The 26954-nt window shown below is 40.3% G+C and overlaps 1 protein-coding gene across 3 annotated transcripts; it reads left to right on the top strand.

Annotated features, from left to right (window-relative positions):
• The first annotated feature begins 242 nt into the window (after positions 1-242).
• On the top strand, positions 243-23714 carry stat1a (signal transducer and activator of transcription 1a). 3 transcript variants are annotated; one of them, XM_062414463.1, is made up of 25 exons: positions 243-355; positions 3306-3436; positions 4220-4364; positions 4467-4562; positions 5286-5372; positions 6131-6209; positions 6309-6400; positions 8238-8389; positions 8468-8626; positions 9430-9522; positions 9888-9947; positions 10044-10064; positions 10191-10281; positions 11189-11230; positions 12962-13051; positions 13971-14069; positions 14907-15042; positions 15819-15874; positions 16382-16476; positions 17214-17353; positions 18494-18682; positions 19405-19480; positions 19583-19679; positions 22078-22125; positions 23243-23714. In XM_062414463.1, exons 2-25 carry the CDS (start codon positions 3309-3311, stop codon positions 23258-23260), a joined length of 2289 nt encoding a protein of 762 aa, XP_062270447.1. In that variant the 5' UTR covers positions 243-355; positions 3306-3308; the 3' UTR covers positions 23261-23714. The 3 variants fall into 3 exon arrangements, with proteins under 3 accessions (XP_062270447.1, XP_062270446.1, XP_062270448.1); XM_062414462.1 differs by having other exon boundaries at positions 16379-16476; XM_062414464.1 differs by lacking the exon at positions 22078-22125 and having other exon boundaries at positions 16379-16476.
• Positions 23715-26954: the final 3240 nt, after the last annotated feature.

The raw sequence follows: 26954 nt of genomic DNA, 5'->3' as shown, positions 1-26954 counted from the left end.
ATTTAACATAATCTGTGTATATTAAAATAAGTAAAAGATGTGTTTACTATTCATCATGTGCTCTTTATAGTGAATTTACCGCGAAATACACCCTGTTAATAGTTGTTATTGTGGTTGCACCGGCTATCTGATGGAACAGCCAATTTCCGTCGTTCTGATTGGCTGTTACAAGCAAGAGGCGGGTTTAGCTCGTGAATTCTGAGCGGTGATTGGCTAAGACGACACCGATTGCAACAGAAGTAGGCTGTTGAGGAGCTGTCGTGCAGAGTCGCTGCTCGATGAAGGAAAAACGCCTTTTAGGAAGTAAAACCTCCATTTCTGTCTTAGATTATTAAACATTTCCTCACAATAAAAGGTAAGTTCCACTACTCATATACTCACGTTGCTGCAACATTTACCCTACATCCTCTATCTGCTCTCTTTTATTGATGTATATGGCTGCTAAAGCTGCAACTTTATAAAAGCATTGACTAACTTTTAATGTGTCGACAGCTTTCTATTGCTTATTAGTTATACTCTAAGGGCAGAAAAACAGCATTATGTCTATTAAAACGTAACTTTTCATGGTGGTTTACTATCTATGTCACCACCCACTACTTTAAGGTTTAAACAGGTTCATTAGCAGCTGCTGTGTGTCTTAAATGGTGAAATTATATTTAATAAGAAGCACCAGGTTGATAATATGTGAGCTGAATGCTGCAGAAGAACATAATCATTCAGATAAAGGGATGAGTTTTTATGTAATAATGGGATTTAGTATTGTATTATATGATAAATCCTTAAAAAGGTGAATTTCTGGATGGAGTTTGGTGTTTTTGAGCAGCTATAAGGGAATAAATCTCCTATAAATGCAAATTATATGGAAGTGTCTTATGAAAGAAAGCTGTTACAATACAATATTAATTAGACATCAACATATATATATAAATATTGTGATATGAGACTAGATATCGTCTTGTATATATCATAATATTGTGATCTTTACATGCATGTTTTCTTGTATTTAAAGGATTATATATTTGCCTTTATCCACTTAGTGATGTTACACAAAACAGGAGAACTTATTAGTTTCTGGGTCAATTCAAACAATCAATTTCAGGCTAAAATTGGGTGTTAAAGCAGATTTGTAATGTACAAATGGGTCATATTTGACTTAAACAGTATGTAAAAGTGGAGTAAAACTATAACTACTGCACATTATAAGTCCTGCATTCAAATTTTTACTTAAAGTGAAAAGTGAAAGAAAGGTTTAATCATCCTAATGTGCTTAGGATGGATCTGCAGCATAAGTAGAAGCATTTATATTCTCATATTTAAAGTGCTTTTGGGGCCTTTTATAGGTAATTATTGAGTATATTGAGATAGAATATTAACATCATATAGTTGTTCGGGGCTCTTTTTAGGTTGTCCTTCTTGGTAAAGTCCGCCCCTTTCCTTTCTAGACAGGTATCAGGATTCTGATACTGGAGGCAGAGAGACACTAGTGGGGAAAATGAAACTTAACCTTGCATAACAAAATAAACCTGAAACACTCGCTTGTTTCCAGTTTATATGGAGTAAGATTGACTGAAGTGGAGTTAAGTTAATGACATTAAATGACACGTGATGCAACAGTAACCATAAATCTTCTAATTTAGCTGAAGAATCAAGTTTTATTGCCCATTTTGAGTTAATTTGATCTATTTCAGATTTTTTAAAGCATCACAAGCAAGAATTATGATGTTGAGCTTTCCTGCAGGAGCCTGAATGCATCTCGCCTCTTCTTTTTTAACGTCTAAGCTTTCGTTATGAACCTCAACTAAAGACTTCACGGTTTTACTTTCTGCTTTAATTTGTTCATGATGTTGAAGCTGATGCATGAGCGATGAAGGAGGAACACAATAATCCAGCTGTCAGCAGTTATGATTTCCTATAAACCAACAGCTGGTTTATTGTAATGAGACTGAAGGGGAGACTACTTTATTCTTATGTCTTATAATAGATTCATTTTAATTGATCATTTTGGGAATACTAAGATGTTGCATCAGTATATTGAAAACATGCAACAATTAGTCAATTAATTGATTCGTCCTTTGACAGAATATGAATCATTTTATGTCATTTTTATAGAATAGCATAGAAAGAAAGAGTAGGAAAGTATTGCACTTAATATCAATCAATAGAATTAGTGGTCAAGAGTATTGCAGAAGATCATTGTGTGTTTATAGTTCTTATGGCCGAGGGGAAGGAAACTGTTAGTCTTTTCAAGCATAAAAAAAACAAATATTTGCTGCTTTTCTTCTTACATTCATTCTACATTGTCTCTCTTTAATCTTTATTTGTATAGCGCCAAATCACAACAAAGTTATCTCAAGGCACTTTACACATAGAGCAGGTTCTAAACCGAACTCTTCAGGTTTTAATTTTAAAGAGACCCAACATTCCCAAATGAGCAGCACTTGGCGACAGTGGAGAGAAAAAAACTCCCTTTTAACAGGAAGACACCTCAGAACCAGACTCAAAGTGGGCGGCCATCTGCCTCGATCGGTTGGGGTAGAGGAGAGAGAGAGGAAGAATAAGATAGGAGAGGAGAGAAAGGAAGGATAGGAGAGAGAGAGAGGAAGGATATGAGAGAGATAGAGAGGGGAAGAATAGGATAGGAGAGAGAGAGGAAGAATAAGATAGGAGAGAGGAGAGAGAGGAAGGATAGGATAGGAGAGAGAGGAAGGAGAGAGGAGAGAGAGGAAGGAGAGAGAGGAGAGGATAGGAAAGAGAGAGAGAGAGGAAGGATAGGAGAGAGAGGAAGGATAGGAGGGAGAGAGAGAGAGAATAGGATAGGAGAGAGGAGAGAGAGGAAGGATAGGAGAGAGAGAGAGAGTCTCTATACAAGTCAATGGAGAATTCACCAACTTCTCACTTGATTTCTAACCTCAGTAAACGTTTTCAAAATGTGTTTATGGTCTCAATCGCTAGTTTAAAGCCTTCTTCAATGCAGTATGATGTTCATTTGGGACATTTTGGCCTCCCTGATTTTATATGTGACGATAAAGCAGGGTATGCATTAGGGCGTGGCTACGTGGTGATTGACAGGTTGATTGGTTCACAGGTTCAGGAGGGCGCCTCTTGCTCCTCCTGATGCCCATATAAGTAGAATCCCTGTTTTTATTTTTCCCAGCATGCACCAGAAATTTTCAAGATGGCGCTGCTCAGATCCGATACTATTCGCTTCCGAGCAGCAGTCCACAAACCAATGGGTGACGTCACGGATGTTACGTCCATTTTTATATACAGTCTATGATATTAATGATGCTTCTCTTGTTGCCCAGACGATGGCGCAGTGGTGCCAGCTGCAGATGCTGGACTGTAAGTACCTGGAGCAGGTGGACCAGCTGTACGACGACTCGTTCCCCATGGACATCCGACAATACCTGAGCAGGTGGATCGAGAGCATCGACTGGTGAGAAGACGCTGAGTTTGCATCTTTTACACAAATTTTATACTCCTTATCTTTCTCTATTTTTTCCATGGTTGCAAAGTGCTTTACAAAAAAAAGAAGGAAAGAAGGAAGGAGAGAGGGAGGAAGGAAGGAAAAAAGGACAGAGGAAAGAAGGAAGGTAATGGGGAGGAAAGAAGGAAGTGAGGAAGGAAGGAAGGAGGGACGTAAAGAAGGAGGGAGGGAGGAAGGAAAAGAGGAAAGAAGGACAGGAAAGAAGGAAGGTAATGGGGAGGAAAGAAAGACAGAAGGAGGGAGGGAGGAAAGAAGGAAGTGAAGGAAGGAAGGAAGGAGGGATGTAAAGAAGGAGGGATGGAAGGAAGAAAGGGAGGGAGGAAGGAAGGATGCAAGGGAGCAGAAGGAAGGAAAGGAGGAAGGAAGGGAGGAAAGAAGGAAGGAGATAGGGAGGGAGAAAGGAAAAGAGGAAGGAAGGAAATAAGGACAGAGGAAAGAAGGAAGGTAATGGGGGGAAGGAAGGAAGGACAGAAGGAAGGAAGAAAGGGGGATGGAGGAAGGAAAGAAGGAGGAAGGACAGACAGACGGAAGGAAGAAAGGGGGAAGGAGGAAGGACAGACGGAAGGAAGGAAGGGAGGAAAGAAGGAACAGTCAATTTGACCCGGGAGGACGACACGAAGGTTACATTTTCCACCTGAAAGAAAGAAGTGGATGACGGATTATTAGACGTAGTTTGTTGCAGCTGCAGTCGTATCACTTCATTCTTCTTTTCTTCTTCTTCGGCCTCTTCAGGGACACAGTGGCGATCCAGGACTCGCTGGCAACCGTCCGTTTCCACGACCTTTTGGCTCAGCTGGACGACCAACACAGCCGCTTCGCCCTGGAGAACAACTTCCTGCTGCAGCACAACATCCGCAAGATCAAGAGGAACCTGCAGGTCAGACGCCAGCCTGAAATACCACCTTAAATACCGCCTTAAAAAATGTTCCCTTGTTTTTATTCAGTGAAGTGATGCTGAGTGATTTTTTTTATTTTCCAGGACCGGTTCCAGGAAGATCCGGTCCACATGGCGATGATCATCTCCAGAAACCTGAAGGAGGAGCAGAAGATCCTGGCCAATGCAAAGAGTACAGAGGTAAACATCTGCAGTTTGTTTTTAACATCTAAAAACTGTTTTTCTTTGAGGGCTGAAACCGTTAGAAACACTAAAGTGGCTAAAATTTATATTTTTTATAATAAATCCTTCCTCTCTCCTTTCCTTCTTTCTTCCTCCCTTCCTTCCTTCCTCCTTTCCTTCCTTCCTTCTTCCTCCCTTGTTCTCTCTTTCTTTCCTCCCCCCTACCTTCCTCCTTTCCTTCCTTCCTCTTTTCCTTTCTCCCTCCCTCCCTCCTTCCTTCCTTCCTTCCCTCCTTCCTTCCATCCTTCCTCCCTCCTTTCCTTCCTTCCTTCATTCCTTCTTTCCTCCCCTCCCTCCTTCTCTCTTTCTTTCCTCCCCTCTACCTTCCTCCTTTCCTTTCTTCCTCTTTTCCTTTCTCCCTCCCTCCCTAGTTCCTTCCTTTCCTTCCTTCCTTTCCTTCCTCTCGTCCTTCTTTCCTCCCTGCCTCCTTCTCTCTTTCTTTCCTCCCCCCTACCTTCCTCTTTTCCTTCCTTCCTCTTTTCCTTTCTCTCTCCCTCCTCCCTCCCTCCCTTCCTTCCTTCCTTCCTTGACTTGAGGACAACAGGAGGGTTAAACTCAAAATGCAGTTTTCTACGTCTAAAAGAAAACTCAGACATATTACTTTCCTGACACATTTAGCGTCTTTTGAAAACATAATTTAATGTTATTATTTGTCTTTTTGTTTTTTCTTCTTCTCTACAGCAGGAAAGCGAGGGGACGGTGTCGGCCATGGTGGTGGAGAAGCAGAAGCTGGACAACAAAGTGAAGGAGATGAAAGACAGAGTGCAGGTAAGACATCGAGCAACAAGAAGCGATACAAGAGAGAAAAGTTCAGGTTACAGTTTGGCTTCATTAAAATGTCATTAATGGATCCAATTCCTTCCTTCCTTCCTTCATTCCTCCCTTTGTTCCTTCCTTCCTTCTTCCATGTCTTCTTTTCCTTCGTTCCTTCCTTCCTTCCTTCCTTCCTTCCTTCCTTCCTTCCTTTATTCGTTCCTTCCTTCCTTCCTCCCTTCATGTCTACTTTTCCTTCCTTCCTTCATTCCTTCCTTCCTCCCTTCCTGTCTTCTTTTCCTTCTTTCCTTCTGTCCTTCCTCCCTTCCTTCCTTCCTTCCTTCGTTCCTTCCTTCCTTCCTTCCTTCCTTCCTTCCTTTCTTCCTTCCTTCATGTCTACTTTTCCTTCCTTCCTTCCTTCCTTCCTTCTTCCATCTCTTCTTTTCCTTCCTTCATTCCTTCATTCCTTCCTTCCATCGTTTGTTCCTTCCTTCCTTCCTTCCTTTCTTCCTTCCTTCATGTCTACTTTTCCTTCCTTCCTTCCTTCCTTCCTTCTTCCATCTCTCCTTTCCTTCCTTCCTTCCTTCCTTCTTCCATGTCTTCTTTTCCTTCATTCCTTCCTTCCTTCGTTCATTCCTTCCTTCCTTCCTTCCTTCCTTTGTTCCTTCTTCGTTCCTTCCTTCCTTCTTCCATGTCTTCTTTTCCTTCCTTCCCTCCTTCTTCCATCTTTTCAATGATGTCATTAATGGATCCTATTTCTCTCTTTAAATCAGGTTGCCGATCAAAATATCAAGAATCTAGAAGACCTGCAGGATGAGTACGACTTTAAAATCAACACGCTGAAGAACAGAGGTGAGAGAAGCTCCTCTAAAGCATTTTTTAATCCCTGTAAAGTCACAAAAAGGGAGAAAAAAAAACCTTTTCATATTTTTGTGTGTTTTTTCTTTTTAGAGAATGAAATGAACGGCATGACGCCAAAGGAGCTGGAGAAAGAGAAGATGGTGGTGGCGAGGATGTGCTTCGAGCTCAAAGGCAAACGACAGGTGACATTGATTTCTTTAGTTTTGGAGCTGCTGCTTTTTCTCTTTCTCTTTCTCTCTCTCTCCTAAATTAAACTCTTGACGCACTTGCCCTGACTTGCCTTCACTCCACTGCACACAAACATCTTCCTCCGAGCTTTTACCCTGCAGTCATGCATCACCGTCTCCACTTACGTAATCCGTTAAATATCGTCTGTGTCATTTTGTTAAAGCTTCAAACTTAGACTGTAAAAACACAGGACTTTATGGTGCATTCAGGTGCACTTTTCCTTTCTCCCTCCCTCCCTTGTTCCTTCCTTCCTTCCTCCCTCCTTTCCTTCCTTCCTTCCTTCCTTCCTTCTCCTTTCTCTCTCCCTCCCTAGTTCGTTCCTTCCTTCCATCTTTCCTATGGTGCATTCAGGTGCACTTTTCCTTTCTCCCTCCCTCCCTCGTTCCTTCCTTCCTTCCTCCCTCCTTTCCTTCCTTCCTTCCTTCTCCTTTCTCCCTCCCTCCCTAGTTCCTTCCTTCCTTCCTTCCATCTTTCCTTCTTGTCTTCTTTTCTTTTATTCCTTTCTCCTTTCCTGTCTTCTTTTCCTTCCTTCCTTCTGTCCTTCCTCCCTTTGTTCCTTCCTTCAATCTTTCCTTCCTTCCTTCCATCTTTCCTTCCTCCTTTCTTTCTTTCCTCCCTCCCTCCTTCTCTCTTTCTTTCCTCCCCCCTCCCTCCCTCATTCCTTCCTCCCTCGTTCATTCCTTCCTTCCCTCCTTCCTTCCTCCCTTCCTCCCTTCCTTCCTTCCTTCCTCCCTTCCTTTCTTCCTCGTAAAAAGCTTAAATGTGCATCGGCTTGTACGGAAAATCATAATCAGCTTCATTGTCACTTCTATAAATACACTACATATTTAACACCTCTTTTAAAAATGATAAAACATAAAATCTGATGCATTTACTTGTATTATACGTTATTATTATCGTGTATTGGTCTATTAGAAGACAGGAAATGCTGATGTATTTACTTTAAAGTGCTGGTGCATTTGTGGTGCGTTTGTGGTGCATTTGTGTGAAAAGCTTTGGAGACGTCGTGGTGCATTCAAGTGCACCCCGTAACCTCCGAAATGTCTACTCAAATGGCTCAAAATGGATGTTTAAAAACGAGAAGAATCATGACAATAATATATCATTCATTTCTACATAATAGATAAATAGATACTTTAGGGCAGAGGTGTCAAACATGCGGCCTGTGGGCCATAACCGGCCAGCCGAGGGGTCCAATCCGGCCCACTTTCCTTCCTGTCTTCTTTTCCTTCTTTCCATCTGTCCTTCCTTCCTTCCTGTGTACTTTTCCTTCCTTCTGTCCTTCCTTCCTTCCTTCCTTCCTTCCTTCCTTCATGTCTACTTTTCCTTTCTTTCGTCCTTCTTTCCTTCCCTCCTTCTGTCCGTCCTTCCTTCCTTCCTTCCTTCCTTCATGTCTTCTTTTCCTTCCTTCCTTCTGTCCTTCCTCCCTTTGTTCCTTCCTTCCTTCCTTCATTCCTTCCTTCCTTCCCTCATTTCTATTATTCCTTTCTTCCATCTTTTTAATGATCCGGCCCCCTGAATGAAAATGAGTTTGACCCTCCACCTTTAGGGGAAACTCAAGTATCCAATAGCTCATAGAGACACACTCATAAATAAACAACAACATATACACCTCCAAAACTTCTTCCCTTCTTTCCATCATCTCACAGTTTAATGACCAGCTGCTACAAGCTGAGTCTCAGGTGCAATAATCTAAAATGATTTAATCTGGTTGTTGAATCTTTTGTTCTGAGCTGGACTTTAAAGACGTGTTTTTCATACCTGTGTCTGTCTCTCTGTGCTGTTCGTCAGGATGTGGTGAACCAGCTGTCCGAGCTGCTGACCGTCACTCAGGCTCTACTGTCGGACCTGATCTCCGAGGAGCTGCCCGAGTGGAAGCAGCGGCAGCAGACCGCCTGTATCGGAGGTCCGCCCAACGCCTGCGTGGACCAGCTGCAGAACTGGTGAGACTCACTAGAGCCCCTCGACACATTCCCTCTTCTTTCAACCTTTTGTAAAAACTTTATTTTTTGGTCGTGCAGGTTCACAGCAGTAGCGGAGAGTCTCCAGCAGGTCCGACAGCACCTGAAGAAGCTGACGGAGCTGGAGCAGAAGTTCACCTACGACTGCGACCCCATCACTCAGAAGAAAGGATACCTGGAGGCTCGAGCTCTGGAGCTCCTCAAGAACCTCCTCTCCAAGTAAGCCGCATCTTACAATTGATTTATTATAGAGTAGTGTAGTGTAGTATAAGTGTAGTATAGTATATATATAGTGTAGTATAATCCTTCCTTCCTTTGTTCTTCCATGTCTACTTTTCCTTCCGTCCTTCCTTCCTTCCTTCCTTCCTTTCGTTCCTTCCTTCCTTCCTTCCTTCCTTCCTTCCTCCCTTCCTGTCTACTTGTCCTTCCTTCCTTCCATCCTTCCTTCCTTTATTCGTTCCTTCCTTCCTTCCTCCCTTCCTGTCTTCTTTTCCTTCCTTCCTTCCTTCCTTCATGTCTACTTTTCCTTCCTTCCTTCATTCGTTCCTTCCTTCTTCCCTTCCTCCCTTCCTGTCTTCTTTTCCTTCCTTCCTTCCTTCCTTCCTCCATTCCTGTCTTATTTTCCTTCCTTCCTTCCTTCATGTCTTCTTTTCCTTCGTTCCTTCCTTCCTTCCTTCCTTCCTTCCATCTTTCCATCCTTCCTTCCTTCTGTCCTTCCTCCCTTTGTTCCTTCCTTCCTTCTTCCATGTCTTCTTTTCCTTCGTTCCTTCCTTCCTTTTATTTTATTTATTTTCTTTTACCTGATATTGTTTTGTGTGTTTTGTTGTGATGCTTGAAATGTTTCTCGACACCATTATAAATGAGGATTGTCCCTCAATGGTCTTTCGATGTTAAAATAAAGGTTAATAATATAATAAGTTAGAGTTATGATTTCATCTAAATGTGTTATTTTGTGTGTGTGTGTGTGTGTGTGTGTGTGTGTGTGTGTGTGTGTGTGTGTGTGTGTGTGTGTGTGTGTGTAGCTCTCTGGTCGTAGAGAGGCAGCCCTGCATGCCCACCCATCCGCAGAGGCCCCTGGTGTTGAAAACAGGCGTCCAGTTCACCGTAAAACTCCGGTAAGAAACAAAAAAAACAAAAATAAACCTGAGCTTGTCTGTTTTTGGGCTTTTTTTTAATAAATCAGCTGTAGTTAGTAGTTGAGGCTGCTGAGGGTTAATAATGACTCATGATATTTATCACACATGTGGTTTCCTGTTGTTGCTGCTAAAGAGCCGTTTAACCCAAATAAACAGAGAAGCAGCAAACATGTTTCAACAGTTTAAGAAACAAAGACGAAATCCTAACTCGGATGAACTGCAACGATGACGAAATGCTCAAGTCTCGTCCTGTTTTCTTAAATTAAGAAATATTTGTTATTTTTTTTGCAGATCTGTGTTAACTTCCTGTTTTCAGTCGAGCGTCTCGTCTCTTTTTTTCTCAGGTTTCTGGTGAAGCTGCAAGAGTTTAACTACCAACTCAAAGTCAAGGCTGTGTTTGATAAGTAAGCAAAATGTTTAGTTTTTACTTTTAATGCATGCAAATGTTGAATATGTTGTGATTAAATCTAATATATTCTTCTTTTCTCCTTTTTTTTTAGGGATGTTACAGAAAAGAAAGGGTAAGTCTGCAAAACCCTAATAATACAAATTTAGTAGAAAACAGCATTTCTTTAGCTCTTGGAAAGTATTTAAATGAGAATAAATGTTTAATAAATCACGGCTAACGTCTCCTGTCTCGCTATCAGGTTTCGGAAGTTCAACATTTTGGGAACGAACACCAAAGTGATGAACATGGAGGAGTCGAACGGCAGCCTGGCAGCAGAGTTCAGGCATTTGGTACGATGAGCTTTTTTTAGATTTAACGTAAAATTTAAAAAAAAGTGTTTGATTTTATGTGTTTTTTTTAATTATTTAAGGAAGGGAGGAAAGAGAGAGGAAGGAAAGAAAGAGAGAAGGAGGGAGGGAGGAAAGGAAGGAAGGAAGGAAAAAAAGGAAAGAAGGGAGGAAGGAAAGGAAGGAAGGACGGAGGAAAGAAGGAAGGAAGGTAGGAGGGAGGGCGGAAGGAAGGAGGGAGAGAGGGAGAGAGGAAAGGAGGACAGAGGAAAGAAGGAAGGGAGGAAGGACAGAAGGAAGGGAAAAAAAGGGGATGGAGGTAGAGAAGGAAGGGAGGAAAGAGAGAAGGAGGGAGGAAAGAAGGAAGGACAGAAGTAAGGAAAAAAAGGGGATGGAGGGAGGAAAGGAGGGAAGGGGGAAGGAAAGGAAAAGGAAGTTAGGAGGGAGGGTGGAAAGAAGGAAGGAGGGACAGAGGGAGAAAGGAAAGAAGTAAGGGAGGAAGGACAGTAGGAAGGAAAAAAAGGGGATGGAGGGAGGAAAGAGAGAAGGAGGAGGGAGGAAAGAAGGAAAGGGAGGAAGGACAGAAGTACGGAAACAAGGGGATGGAGGAGAAAAGAAGGAAGGGAGGAAAGAGAAAAAAGTGATTGATTTTATGTGTTTTTTTAAATTATTTAGGTTTAAAGTGGTCTAAATGATTTTACAGTAGGATAAAAGAAAAGGAAGGAGGAAGTAGAAATTGTAAAACAGTGTTGTAATAATCTAATAAAAGACGCAGCTTTTCCAGAGCGAACAGGAAGTAAAAATGAATGAATGATGGTGCAAAAAAAGAAATTCAGTTGTACAGTTTTTATGGAACTGAAACTTCTGTATAAAGGAAGTCAACATATTTAATCTTTTTCTCTTCTTGCAGCAACTGAAAGAACAAAAAGTAGCCGGGAACAGAACAAATGAGGTAAGAGACCGTGATGTATAAATAGGTTTATTAACCCTCCTGTTGTCCTCGAGTCAAGGAAGGAAGGGATGAAGAAAGAAAGGAAGGGAGGAAGGAAGGACGGAGGAAAGAAGGAAGGAAGGAAGGAAGGTAGGAGGGAGGGCGGAAAGAAGGAAGGAGGGAGAGAGGGAGAAAGGAAAAGAGGAAGGAAGGAAAGGAGGACAGAGGAAAGAAGGAAGGGAGGAAGGACAGAAGTAAGGAAAAAAGGGGATGAACGGAGGAAAGAAGGAAGGGAGGAAAGAGAGAAGGAGGGAGGGAGGAAAGAAGGAAAGGAAGGAAGGACAGAACAAAGGAAAAAGAGGGATGGAGGGAGAAAAGAAGGAAGGGAGGAAAGAGAGAGGAAGGAAATAAAGAGAGAAGGAGGAGAGAAGGAAAGGAAGGAAGGACAGAAGTAAAGAAAAAAGGGGATGGAGGGAGAAAAGAAGGAAGGGAGGAAGGAAAGGAAGGAAGGGAGGAAAGAGAGAGAAGGAGGGAGGAAGGACAGATGGAAGGAAGGAGGAAAGAAGGAACAGTCAAAACAGACGGGTTCAATTTGACCTGGGAGGACGACACAAAGGTTAAGTATATTTATAAAGATGAAGCTGGTTTGCAACTCCTGTTTCTAGTTGGACTTTTAAAAAATGCACAAAATAACAATTAATAGAAAATACATAAAAACAGCCCAAAAACACCTAAAATGTGACATTAAATTGAGCATAAAACTCACTGACGAGCATCAGCTGGTTCATGACTACTGGACTCATCCCTCTTTTAAAGTCATGGTGCATTTGAGTCCTGTAGGTTTCTTTATTATCATGCATATAACTTTGTAATGAAACATTTAAAGCACAAAGTGTGTGTTTACAGTCTTTCTGGAGACTGTTAGAGTATTACATTTAAAGTTTAATGTCACTATGGCGCCATCTAGTGGTCAAAATACAGAATGACACAGATCCACAGGAGTCCTTATTAATGCCAAATAATATGATAAAAGATGTTATAATTACATTTAAATCATACAAATAGCAACTTTAACAATAATTGGGGCTTTTTTGTGTTTATTATAAGTTATATATTTAACCCTCCTGTTGTCCTCGAGTCAAGGAAGGAAGGGAGGAAGGAAGGAAGGAAAGGAGGAAGAAGGAACGAAGGGAGGAAAGGAAAGAAGGCAGGAAAGGAAAGAAGGGAGGAAGGAAGGAAGGAAGGAAGGAAGGAAGGAAGGAAGGAAGGTAGGAGGGAGAAAGGAAAAGAGGAAGGAAGGAAGGTAGGGGGGAGGAAAGAAAGAGGGAGGGAGGAAATAAGGAAGGAAGGGAGGAAAGGAAAGAAGGAAGGGAGGAAGGAGGGAAGAAGGAAGGAAGGACAGAGGAAAGTAGGAGGGAGAAAGGAAAAGAGGAAGGAAAGAAAGAAGGACAGAGGAAAGAAGGAAGGTAGGGGGAGGAAAGAAAGAGAAGGAGGGAGGGAGGAAATAAGGAAGGAAGGACAGAAGGAAGGAAGAAAGGGGGATGGAGGGAGGAAAGAAGGAACAGACGGACGACAGGAAGGTTAATCTAATAAAAATACTGATGCACAGGAGTCGCAAATTAGCCTCGACTATAAATCCTGCAGCACATCTGTGTCGTGTTATTCTAACCTGTCAAATAAATGAATGACAAAATAAGTGTTTTGTGTAGTTTTGTGTCATGTGAGTGTGTGTTTGTGTTTGTGTGTGTTCAGGGTCCTCTGATCGTCACCGAGGAGCTCCACTCGCTCAGCTTCGAGTCCGAGCTGCAGCTCAACCAGTCGGGACTCGACATCAAGCTGGAGGTGAGACGATGCTAGCTGGAGGAGAAGCCACACGAAACAAAAACAAGCCTGAACTGTCCTGGAAACTATCTGAAAACACTAAAAACAAAGATGAGATAATACACTAAACACTGCTGGGTTATAGATTAAACTTCAGCTCAACAACAGGGTTCCAACACTTCCTGGAAAACCTGGAAAATTAGAGAAAAAGTAAAATGACCTGGAAAATTATTTCTCCTCCCAGCGTTCCTGCAGATCCTCCAAAAGCCTTAAAATGTCTTAAATTTAGTTTTTGATATTCAAGGTCTAAAATATGAAGGACAAAAAATAAATAAATAAATACACATATAAATATATAAATGCATAAATAAATACATATTTTTTAGTTGTGAAAACGGCTAATTTTACATTTCTACATGTATTTATTTATTTATTTATTTATACATTTCTTTCTGTATTTCTACATTTCCACATTTATTTATTTCTGTATTTCTGTCTCCTTGTGTTAACTTTGACATTAAAACGAAGGAAAGAGCTGATTTAAAATTAAAAAGTAAACTTGTCTGTCAAACTGTAGCAGCTGAAAAAAAGTCCTGGAAAATGATTTCAAGGAAAGAGGGAAGAGTTACGACTAAGACTTATTAGACCTCTTATTACTTATCACACATCCTCCTGGACAAAAGAAAGTGGAGTCTTGAACCATAAATAACACTTAAACATCGTTTCCAAGACCCCAAACCTTTACCTTATTAACACAGGAACTTTAGACCCTTTAATATAGTTAATATGAGCATTCCTCAGGACACACACAGACCTATAAGAGTCAAAGCAGTCGTCATACATCCACACAAAGATCATTATATGTTGTAGAGGATGATCCACTCGGAGGTGAAACCCTTGTACGCTTGTTAATGTGTCGTTGTTGTTGTTGTTGTTATAGGCCATGTCTCTGCCGGTTGTCGTCATCTCCAACGTCTGCCAGCTGCCCAGCGGCTGGGCCTCCATCCTCTGGTACAACATGCTGACCACCGAGCCCAAGGTACACACACACACACACACACAGAGACCAACCAACACATGGACAGAGCTGATGTTACTGACCTATATCTGCTTATCACAGAAAAGTCTTAGAAGGTAATTAAGAGTCTTATATTTACTTTAAGGTGTTGAATATTTCCTCTTTCCATCTGTAGACGGTGATGTAAGCTATAAAATTTGTTTAATATGGTTGTAAATTATTCTTGTTTTTGTGGCGCTTCAGTCAAACAGCTACAGTACAAAGCTGAGTTGAGCAAAAACGTTAAATTAAATTAATCCGTGCATCAGTTTTCTGCCTGTTATCTGGTTCCAGGTGACGTTTAATCATTTAATTATATTATACAAGGACTCATATTCAGCTGGGTTAGTCCTCACAAAACTGTCAGTCAATGTTTCTACTTGATAAATAATTGTAGGTTTTTTATTCAGTATCCAAAAGTCAAGTCAACATTTATTTAAAGTGCGTTATCACTCAAGAAAACAGCAGCAGAACTAACACACAATAAGGTTGACTGGCAGATAAATCTCAGAACAGTAAATTTCACATGTTTAACTTCTTACTTTATTTGTTTGATAATATATTTCAGGTAAAGGAAAAGTCAGAATTGCTGTTATTATTATTATTCTTTTGATAATGATTATTGTTCAGTTTATATCCTACTGTAGAAATCACAACTCATTCATAAGCAACAGTGAGTAATCTCGCCAAAATGTGTCTGAAAACTGGTTTAAATATGTGTAGTTTTTGGGGTTTTTTGTCTTCTCTAATCCGGACTGTGCTGATGATACAAACCCGTCTTCTCTTATTAAATCACTTCTTTCTGTTTTCTCTCCACAGAACCTGAAGTTCTTTCTTTCCCCGCCGGCAGCGAAGTGGTGTCAGCTGTCTGACGTCCTCAGCTGGCAGTTCTCCTCCGTCACCAAGCGAGGCCTGAGCCAGGAGCAGCTCAACATGCTGGCGGACAAGCTGCTCGGTCAGAACCGCAACCCGCGACCCACGACCGTAACCATGACGACGACCACGACCACGACCATGACTGTAACCACGACAACGACCATAACCATGACAACGACCGTAACCACGACCACAACCATGAACACAAACACGACCGTAACCATGACAACGACTGCAATCATGACCACGTCCTCACCTAGAACAGCAACCACGACTAGAGCCACTAAAACGTCAGAACTTAAACACTCAGCAAGCAGAAGCTTTAAGGTGTCAAACATGAGGCTCGTGGGCCAGAACCGGCCCGCCGAAGGATCCAATCCGGCCAACTGTCCTTCCTGTCTTTCATTCCTTCTTTCCATCTTTTGTTCCCTCTTTTCTTCCCTCCTTCCGTCCTTCCTTCCTTCCTTCCTTTCTTCCTCCTTCCCTTTTTTCCTTCCTTCCTTCTTTCCTTCCTTCCTTCATTATTTCTTTCCTTCCTTCCTTCTTTCCTTCCTTTCTTCCTTCTTTTCTTCCATCTTTCCTTCCTTCCTTCATTCCTTCTTCCAGCAACACTTGTAGTGTGTAGAACAACTTTATTTAGTTGATTTTCTATATCATATTTCACTCAAATGCATCCAGATTAAGGCAGTATAATTCTTAGTTTCCCTTTGTCAAAGGTAGCATCTAACTGCATCTAACTCAGCACACCTTTGCTGTTCATTAAAGGCGCTTCAGGCACCAGCAGATCTCGATCACTGTGAATTACTGAAGGTAGAATAAGTTTAATATGAGTCCTGACTGTGATTCTCTCTGCAGGAGCCAGAGCTCAGAGAAACCCGGAGGGTCACATCCCCTGGACCAAGTTCTGCAAGGTGAGCAGCAGTTCCTCTGAGCAACATTAGAGGGGACATATCCTGCTTTTTTGCTGGTTTTCTGTTAATTAAATGCTGTTATGATGTCTCATATCTGTGTTAAACATGGTTAAAGCTCCAAAACTTGAGGGAAACATGTGTAAAAGTGATGTCTGTTAGTCTAAAAGTGCAGTTTAATACTTTGTTTTTGCTCTCAATCTTCTCCTGAGGGAAATATCTGCACAAGAGTGTTTTTTAATATAAATTATTAATTAAAGCTGCTTTAACAATGAGCTTAAACAACTGTACAAGTCTGCAAACAGCCTGTCTGTGACACAGATATTCATTTTCAGACAGATTTCTGCACCAAAATGTTTATTTGTCTGCATCTTTTGCATCCTAGATTTTCACAGAATTGCCAGATTTGTGTTTTGCTCCTCCTCTAAAAACACATTTCTTCCTCTTCGTTGTTGTGTTTTGTGTGTTTTTTGCTCGACATTTAAATGCGTTTATTGTTTCGTCCAGCAGCAGAGTGCTAACGAGAAAGCTTTTCCCTTCTGGTTGTGGATCGAAGGCATCCTGGATCTGATTAAAAGACATCTGCTTTCACTCTGGAACGACGGGTGAGAGCATCTTTATCACATCTCCCTACTGTTATGCCCCAGTCTAGAGGTGCCTAGGGCATAACGTGAACACAGGGCACAGGGCACACAAGCGCACATAGCAGACCTAAACAAAATGACCACAGTTATAACAATATGAAATGCAACCATAGACTGTATATAAAATGGACGTAACATCCGTGACGTCACCCATTGGTTTGTGGACTGCTGCTCGGAAGCCAATAGTATCGGATCTGAGCAGCGCCATCTTGAAAATTTCCTGTGCATGCTGGGTAAAAAAAAAACGGATTCCTTCTTATATGGGCATCAGGAGGAGCATGAGGCGCCCTCCTGAACCTGTGAAACAATCAACCTGTCAATCACCACGTAGCCACGCCCTAATGCATACCCTGCTTTATCGTCACATATAAAATCAGGGAGGCCAAAATGTCCCAAATGAACATCATACTGCATTGAAGAAGGCTTTAAACTAGCGATTGAGACCATAAACACATTTTGAAAACGTTTACTGAGGTTAGAAATCAAGTGAGAAGTTGGTGAATTCTCCATTGACTTGTATAGAGACGGAAGTCCTTTTGACACCAAAACGGTCGCCCCCTGGTGGCCTTTTGATAGAATGCAGTTTTAAGTTACTTCCGCGTTGGCCTCATTTCAGAGGACCAGAACTCCCCGCCTGAATGCAACCTTTAAAAGAAAAAACCTCTAAGGTGTAATAATGACCGTGTGTGTGTGTGCAGCTCCATCATGGGTTTCCTCAGTAAAGAGAGGGAAAAGGGTCTGCTGAGCGATAAGTGTCCGGGAACCTTCCTGCTCAGGTTCAGCGAGAGCAGCAAAGAAGGAGCGATCACCTTCACCTGGATCGAACACGACGTGCACCGTGAGTGAGACGGCTCTGCTCATATGTTTAATATGTTTATCCATATTTTAGCAGCATGAGTTTAGCACAGAGTGAAATATCTTGGATGGATGTCACTACAATAGTGGAGATATTGATGCTCTTATTAATGACTAACCTTTGTGTCGTCCTCCCTCGTCTGTTTTGACTGATCCTTCTTTCCTTCCGTCTGTCCTTCCTCCCTCCTTCTCTCTTTCTTTCCTTCCTCTCTCTTTCCTCCCTTTCATTCTTTCTTTCCCCTCCTTCCTTCCTCCCTCCTTCTCTCTTTCTTTCCTCCCCCCTACCTTCCTTCCTCCCTCCCTCCTTTCCTTCCTTCTTCCTCCCTTCCTTCCCTCTTTCCTTCCTCCCTCCTTTCCTTCCTTCCTTCCCTCCTTCTTTCCTCCCTCCTTTCCTTCCTTCTTCCTTCCTCCCTTCCTTCCTTTTCTCTTTCTTTCCTCCTTCCTTCCTCCCTCTTTTCCTTCCTTCTTCCTTCCTCCCTTCCTTTCCTCCTTCCTTCCTCCCTCTTTTCCTTCCTTCTTCCTTCCTCCTTTCCTTTCCTTTCCTCCTTCCTTCCTTCCTTCCTTCACTTGTTTAACATCCTTATTATTCTCTTAATTAAACGTTTGGTTCATAAGATCTCAGAAAATAATGAAAGATGTCTGTTATGTTTTCCAAAATAATCATAAAATAAATAATAATCTGACATCTTGTTAAAAATACATCAGGTTATGGTTATTTTCTTAATTAAACATTTATTCCATAAATCTCAGAAATATTGGGAAAAATGACCTAAAGATTAAAGGTGACATCTTGAAATTTAGTTTGCTATGATGTATGACAAAGAAAAAGCATCAAATCCTCTCACTTTAGAACTGCTGACTCATCACTGCAGCTGCATATGACTCTTTTATGCTAATAATACAAGTTTAGAGCAGTTAGAGAGCACTTATATCAATTATTATTTCATCTTTAAAAGGTAGAGGCTTGTGCATTGGTTCGGGACTATTTTCTTTGGTGGAAGAATCCTCATTTATGTAGACTGATTGAAAGTAAACGTTTTTTTGATGTGTTTTTAACAGTTTTTGGACATGAGGAATGAGATATATAATACATCACTTCTCTGATTTCTCCCTCTCCGCTCAGTTAAGCCCATCTACCACTCGGTGGAGCCGTACACAAAGAAGGAGCTCGGTGCCGTCTCGCTGCCCGACATCATCCGCACCTACAAGGTGATGGCGGCTGAGAACATCCCAGAGAACCCGCTCCGCTTCCTCTTCCCCAACATCCCAAAAGACAAAGCGTTCGGGAAGTACTACCCCAAACCCTCCGAGAGTAAGACACACAACTCCTCAATAATATGTTAAAATAATAGTTTTAAAAGCAGCATCAGGTTTGTTAAAATGTACATTTAGTATTTTTTTTGGTTTTATATCATTTGAAATGACATTTGCACCATTTTTTACCAAAAGTAAGACTGAATGCTCCTGAAAATGTCAAATGGTGTAACCACAAAAGAATGATACATATTACATATTTTATCCACCTAGAGAGAGAGAGAAAAGGGAGGAAGAAAAGAAAGGAAAGTGAGGAAAGAAAGAAAGAAAGTAAAAGGAGGAAAGAAAGAAAGAAAGAAAAAGGAGGGAGGAAAGAAAAAGGAGAAAGAAAGAAAGAAAAAGGAGGAAAAAAGTTGGAGGATAAAAAGAAGGAAGGAAGGTAGGAGGGAGGGAGGGAGAAAGAAGGAAGAACGGGAAGAAAGGGGGATGGAGGAAGGAAGGAAGGAAGGGAGGAAAGAAAGAGAGAAGGAGGAAGGAAGGGAGGAAGAAGAGCTGAAAGAACTAGAAGTAGGAGGAAAGAAGGAATGAAGGAAGGAAGAGGAGGAAGTAGAGAGAGAACAAGAAGTTGGAGAAGTGAAAAAGGAAAAAAAAAGAGGAAGAAAGAAAGAAAGTCTAATATATTCTCTCTAAATGGATTAAAAGCAGAAATTTGATGCTGGGTGTTATTCATATGTTTGTTTTCTACATTTTAACCCCTCTTTATATTTGACTGCCTCTCAGCTCCGGAGCCGATGGACGTGGAGAACACAGAGAAGAGCGGCTACATGAAGACGGAGCTCATATCTGTCTCAGAAGTGTAAGCAAGCAGCAAAAAAAATATTTCCACTATAAACATCGTGATGAATTATCAGTTTCACATCATATTAACGTGGATCCTCTTCTTGTGTTCGTGCTGCAGACATCCGTCCAGACTGCAGGACAACATGATGCCGATGTCACCCGACGACTACAAGGTGCTGGAGCAGTACGTCGGCCCGAGAGACATCGACGCTGTGGTGAGTGATACACACGCTTCACAGATTAACTTCTACTCTGCTTTAAAATACGGCTGTCAAGAGTCCTGCGTGGGTCTGAACCTGAACCCCAGAGTACAAGTACCTCAAACTGTACTACAGTTAAGTACAAGTACCTCAAACTGTACTACAGTTAAGTACAAGTACCTCAAACTGTACTACAGTGAAGTACAAGTACCTCAAACTGTACTACAGTAAAGTACAAGTACCTCAAACTGTACTACAGTAAAGTACAAGTACCTCAAACATTACTGCAGTAAAGTACAAGTACCTCAAACTGTACTACAATAAAGTACAAGTACCTCAAACTGTACTACAGTGAAGTACAAGTACCTCAAACTGTACTACAGTAAAGTACAAGTACCTCAAACTGTACTTCAGTAAAGTACAAGTACCTCAAACTGTACTACAGTGAAGTACAAGTACCTCACACATTACTACAGCAAAGTACAAGTACCTCAAACTGTACTACAGTTAAGTACAAGTACCTCAAACTGTACTGCAGTAAAGTACAAGTACCTCAAACATTACTGCAGTAAAGTACAAGTACCTCAAACTGTACTACAATAAAGTACAAGTACTTCAAACTGTACTACAGTGAAGTACAAGTACCTCAAACTGTACTACAATAAAGTACAAGTACTTCAAACTGTACTGCAGTAAAGTACAAGTACCTCAAACTTTACCACAGTAAAGTACGAGTACCTCAACCTGTACTGCAGTAAAGTACAAGTACCTCAAACTGTACTACAATAAAGTACAAGTACTTCAAACTATACTACAGTAAAGTACAAGTACCTCAAACTGTACTACAGTACAGTACAAGTACCTCTAACTGTACTGCTGTAAAGTACAAGTACCTCAAACTTTACTACAGTAAAGTACAAGTACCTCAAACATTACTACAGTAAAGTACAAGTACCTCAAACTGTACTACAGTACAGTACAAGTACCTCTAACTGTACTGCAGTAAAGTACAAGTACCTCAAACTTTACTACAGTAAAGTACAAGTACCTCAAACATTACTACAGTAAAGTACAAGTACCTCAAACTGTACTACAATAAAGTACAAGTACCTCAAACTGTACTACAGTAAAGTACAAGTACCTCAAACTGTACTGCAGTAAAGTACAAGTACCTCAAACTGTACTACAGTAAAGTACAAGTACCTCAAACTGTACTGCAGTAAAGTACAAGTACCTCAAACTTTACCGCAGTAAAGTACGAGTAAAAGTACCTCAAACATTACTACAGTAAAGTACAAGTACCTCAAACTGTACTGCAGTAAAGTCCAAGTACCTCAATTTGTAATACAGTAAAGTACAAGTACCTCAAACGTTACTACAGTAAAGTACAAGTACCTCAAACTGTACTACAGTACAGTACAAGTACCTCTAACTGTACTGCAGTAAAGTACAAGTACCTCAAACTTTACTACAGTAAAGTACAAGTACCTCAAACATTACTACAGTAAAGTACAAGTACCTCAAACTGTACTACAATAAAGTACAAGTACCTCAAACTGTACTACAATAAAGTACAAGTAGCTCAAACTTTACCGCAGTAAAGTACGAGTAAAAGTACCTCAAACATTACTACAGTAAAGTACAAGTACCTCAAACTGTACTGCAGTAAAGTCCAAGTACCTCAATTTGTAATACAGTAAAGTACAAGTACCTCAAACTGTACTACAGTAAAGTACAAGTACCTCAAACTGCACTACAGTAAAGTACAAGTACCTCAAACTGCACTACAGTAAAGTACAAGTACCTCAAACTACTGGATGGAAGGAAGGAAGGAAAGATGGAAGGGAGGAAGAAGGATGGAAGAAGGATGGAAGGGAGGCAAGAAGAAGGAAGGATGGAAGGAAAGATGGAAGGAAAGGAGGAAGAAGGAAGGATGGAAGGAAGGATGGAAGGAAGGAAGGGAGGAAGGAAGAGAAGACAGATGGAAGGAAGTAAGGAAAGATGGAAGGGAGGAAGAAGGAAGGAAGGAAAGGAGGGAGTAAGGAAGGAAGGGAGGAAGAAGGAAGGAAGGTAAGATGGAAGGGAGGAAGGAAGAGAAGACAGAAGGAAGGAAGGAAGGAAGGGATGAAGAAGGAAGGAAGGAAAGGAGGTGGTAAGGAAGAAGGAAAGGAGGAAGGAAGAAAGGGAGGAAAGAAGGAACAGTCAAAACAGACGGGCTCAATTTGACTACACGAAGGTTAAAAACAGATAAAACAACTGCGGATGCTGTTCAGAACCGACCCAGCAGAACCGACCCAGCAGAACCGACCCAGCAGAACCGACCCAGCAGAACCGACCCAGAGCAGAACTCTTGCGTCTCTGCTGTGAAACTTTCTCTCTTGTCCGTTGCTGTATTTTCTTCTTTCTGCTCCAGTTTCAGACCGACAGTCTTCTCGCACTCGCAGGAGAGTTTGACGATCAGGTAGACGCAGATTTCATGTGTTCTGCTCTGCAAACGTGCATCTAAATATAAATATGATGTAGCATGACTGCACGATGATCCCTTACCCTCCACCAGCTATTATTGGGTTGTTGTTTTGGTGTTTTGTTTTTTTTGTTTGCATGTATTATAACACTCACTGAGTCACACACAGTTCATGAGAAGCACGACTGATATTTGATGTGTATGTCTTTGTGTCCATATATCAAATATTGGAATTTATTTCTATGTGCAAACAAATAATTAAATTGAATATCAGTCAATATTCAAAATATAAATGGGAGAAGAAGAGCGGGATCAACACATAGACACCTAGTAAGAAAGAAAGGAAGACAGAAAGAAAGAAAGAAAAACAGAGAGAGAGATAGAAAGACAGGATAGAAAGAAAGAGAGAAAAAGAAGGAAAGACAGAGGATAAAATGCAAATATGTTATTTTGCACACGCATTGTGAATTACCAAACCTGAAGGTATTATTTCTGACGGTAACTTCGTCTATAAATAATACCATTGAAGAGCAGGTATTAACCGGCTGTTACTATGGAGACGAGGAGACAGAGACACAATGACAGAATACACACAGGATGGAGTTTTTCCACCTGTGTTAATATTTGTGGTTTTACTAACAGCATTGACTTTGTCACTAATACTCTCCCATATGTGGGTTTCTCTGGTAATATTAGTTTTTCTTATAACTCAATATATTAGTTAACCTCTTCCACTAGAACCTGATCACATTTCATTTTGCACTTGCAGCTTTCTGCTCGTCCAAACTCTCCATTAAGAATCTCCCTGTTGCACATGTTTTCATTTACACACAATCTATTGCACCGTGCACGCAATTTAGTACCCACTATTTGGGATCTTTTGCGTATATTCCACTTCAGTACTTAAAGTATCTACCAATATTCTGCATTTCTGACTGTATTAAATTCACATACTAACTTCTGTCTTTAACATAAACTGCTAACAGCTGTCTTCATTTTCTTTCACTTCACTTTTTGTCTCTTTTTTCCACGTTTTTCTTCCAGTTCACTGACACCACACCTGTAACAGCAGCACTGATCCTTACTTTTTCTTTTGTTTCCTTTTCCCCTCCAGATGAGCGCTGACATTTAGAGCAAAGCTGAGGCCTCACTTCACGGATCTCTTCATTATAATACTGTATTTTGTGTGTTCTTGATCATGTAATACTCTACTCATGGTAGTCAGTAGACCAATCAGCTCACATGAATATTGTAGAAGCAAGTTTTCTTCCTGTTGTTGTGTACATACGTCCCTTTTTTTTATTATCGAATGTGAAAATGAACTATCCTTTACAGTACATCCTGGCTGTATAACAGTGGATTTTAAGACTATGATTCTAGCTCCTCCTGTGGCTTTACTTTGTAGCAGAAATACTATGAAAATAAGATGATTTATAGGAAATTATATATGGTTTTATGTCTCTGAAAAAATCTCTCTGTCTGTTTTCTGTTGCACTCAACATAACATTTTATTTAAACTTTATCATTATGTTTTAAGTGCTGTGACAGTGGACCTGCTGGAGCAATTAAATCATTTAAAAACTCAAATCAAATGCTTGTTGTTGACTTTATCTGCACTTTTTTGAGTTTTTTAAAAATATGATTCATGTTGTAATATCATCTCAACATCTGAACTTAAGTCAAAGTCTCAGTCCAACCAGTCCGACTGCATAGTGAACACACGCAGACGCACGTACACACAAAATCACGAGAAACTACTTTGACGTAAACGCAGATTTAACTGAAGCAGAAACAGCTGATTTTTTTTATACGGAGATTCAACAGAGCTGCAGATTGATGAAGTTCAGGAGACAAAGTTCAGTAAGTGGAGTTTGATTTCTTTACATTACAGTGTCGTGGTTTTCTCTCGAACTTATAAAAAAAAATACACATTTGTTATTAATGGAGTTTATAAATAGAAGATGGTACATTTCCTCCTTTTGACTTTCTTTTTTTTTACAGTTTAGTTTATATTCGTATGTGTGAAAGTCACCATCATACAAACAGAAAATACAGGAGATATGTACACAGAAATTAACATTAATTATTAAGTATTATTAATTAAGGTTGCATTCAATTTAAGGGTTTAAGAGAGCCAGTTTCCTGCTAATGCTCAGATGTAAATACTTTGTCATTTTATGCTATAGAAGCTTTTTAACCTCTTCCTCCCTAAGCCTCTGGCTCAGGGTCCTGCTCGAAAATGACATACCCAACATGAATATAGTATATCTCTGTAACTATAAGGTCTATATTAATAATATTGGTATCATAATAAAGGTAACACTTGTGAGATACCTGTAGAGGTGAAAAGCATCAGCGTATATGTTACTGGGTCAGACTAAATGAAGATTGAACACAGCATAAATGTATGAAGTTCAGGAGACAAAGTTCAGTAAGTGGAATTTGATTACTTTACATTGCAGGGTTGTGAATGTGTGAAAGTCGCCATCATACAAACAGAAAATACAGGAGATATGTACACAGAAATTAACAATCATTATTAAGTATTATTAATTAAGGTTGCATTCAATTTAAGGGTTTAAGAGAGCCAGTTTCCTGCTATTGCTCAGGTGTAAAGGGAGGTCACACTAAATACTTTATGCCACTTTATGCTATAGAAGCTTTTTAATACTGCAGACACATTTCCTGTATTTTTTGGTTGTATTCTAATAAAGAGAATGAGAAATAAGTATGTGGTTATTATAGCATTGAGTCTAATGGTGGCCTAAGACTTTTGCACAGTACTGTATGTGTAGTAAATTATCTCTCTCTCCAGAATACGTCCTGATGTCAGACTTTATGTCACTTTATGATTGTGAAACACCTTTTTTCCTGCTGACTCATTATCTCAAAAGACAAGACAGGCTCATCAGGTGTGGTATATTTTGGGGATAAGTCATATGATTGTCTTTTGTTTACTGAGGTTTTATGAATAGCTTATGGGCGTTGACTTTCATCCTCATCCTCTGACTCCAGGGGCCGTCACTTCTTCAGAACTTCTTCTTTTTTGGAAATGTTAAAAATGCACTGCAATAAGAAACAATGAGGAAACTACAGATTAAATTACAAATATTCTCTCTTTTCATTGACTTGCTTCCATTTGGAGAACAATTTCCAATATCTTAGTTTAGGTCTGAATAGAGCACCCATTGATAAATAACATATTTTGGTCATTTTACAAACTCTCAGCTCTTAATGCCGAATTATTACTGAATGTGAGGTAATAATGTAAACCTATATGATATAAGATATGTCCTTATTCTCTCCAATCTCAGGCATTTTCCTTAAACTCCTGCCTGACCTAATGTACACGAGTCGATCCTCGTGACTTTGTTGTAATGTCTTAATTGTTGTTTCAGAAGCCATTTAAGCCTACATTTTCAAAAATGTATGACACTGGTTTGTTGTCTGCTCACCTCATTCTCTCCAACACATTGGAATATCTTTATACTTACTTGTCTTAAATACTGAAATATAATCCTCCATGTAAACTCTCTCCAGTGGTTTGAGTTAGTTTGCTGATATTTAGGATCTGACAGGAGAAATGATGTAAAGGATGATCTGTGTTTCCTCTCCAGATGAAGGTAGAAAGTGTGTGTGACTGATGTTGATGTGACTTCAGCAGCATGGATCAGAGTGAGGACAGAGAGGAGGGAGTCCCTCCCTCTAAACGCTCTCGATGTGAGGAACATGACAGCCAGACCGAAGCTCGGAGGTGAGATGAGGATCTTTAACTGCCCATCACTGTTCTCCTTCATCATTATTCACACTCAAAGCTCTGTGTGTGTTGTGTAGAAGCCCCAAGCAGCATAAACCAGACTCTGATGAACCTGAACCTGAACCTGAACCCAGCTGTGTGTCTTTCAGGAGCGACGAGTCAAAGGATGATTGGTATAATTTTAAAGAAAGACATTCGTCTGATAAAAAGTAAGTTGTTCTCAGCATTAGAATTGGGCGATTAGACAATATGACCTCAAATCTGAATTAGGATAAATAGTTCTCATGTTATCTAGTTATACAATATTGGATTATTCTACAAAAAAGTTCATAAGTTAAGGACTAAACAAATAATGATCAAAGGGCGCTGTTATTAACTTTACACAGAGACATTCATCTGACAAAATATGAGTTTTTGGTATCAAGTAATGTTAAAATGTCTCTTTAATCAATTAGTTTCTTATCCAGAGAGCATTTTACTGAATATGTGAGCTCAAATAACTTTATCAGTACTGTTTTTCCTTTCAGGATCCATCAGAGACCAGACTCTCCTGGACCTGGATCCAGTTGTTTGTCCTTTAAGAGTGACTGGTCAAAGAGCGCTGTTTTTGTGTTTAAACAAAGACATTCATCTGATCAAATGTAAGTTGTTTTCAGTGTTGAAATCAGGATAATATGAGATCAAATTTAAAACAGGATAAATAGTTGTTGAATTATTTGAGAAAGAATGATTCATTGGTATTTCTGATATGAAAATGACACAGAACACTGAACAGAGATTCAATCTACATGATTGAACTTGTCCAAAGAAACATTTCAGCACACATACTGTACCTCAGGGAGTCTATGGACGTTTCACTTCCAGCGATGAACTGAATTTACTTTTTGATGACTTTTGTTCTCATGTTGTTGTCAGTGGGTGTAGAGGACTGCTTGTCCCCAGTGTCAGCGCTGTAGCTGCAGTTTGAAACTTTCATTATGTTTCACCAATTAATGATTCTCAGTGGGATCAGCAGAACCAGTAAAGCTTTACCACTACAGGGAGTCATCTGATTCTCTGTTCACATCCA

This window comes from Scomber scombrus, chromosome 24 (genome assembly GCF_963691925.1).
Source record: "Scomber scombrus chromosome 24, fScoSco1.1, whole genome shotgun sequence".
Classification (NCBI taxonomy): Eukaryota; Metazoa; Chordata; class Actinopteri; order Scombriformes; family Scombridae; genus Scomber; species Scomber scombrus.
Note: the sequence above shows the minus strand (reverse complement) of the source record. Positions and strands in the feature narration are given on the sequence as shown.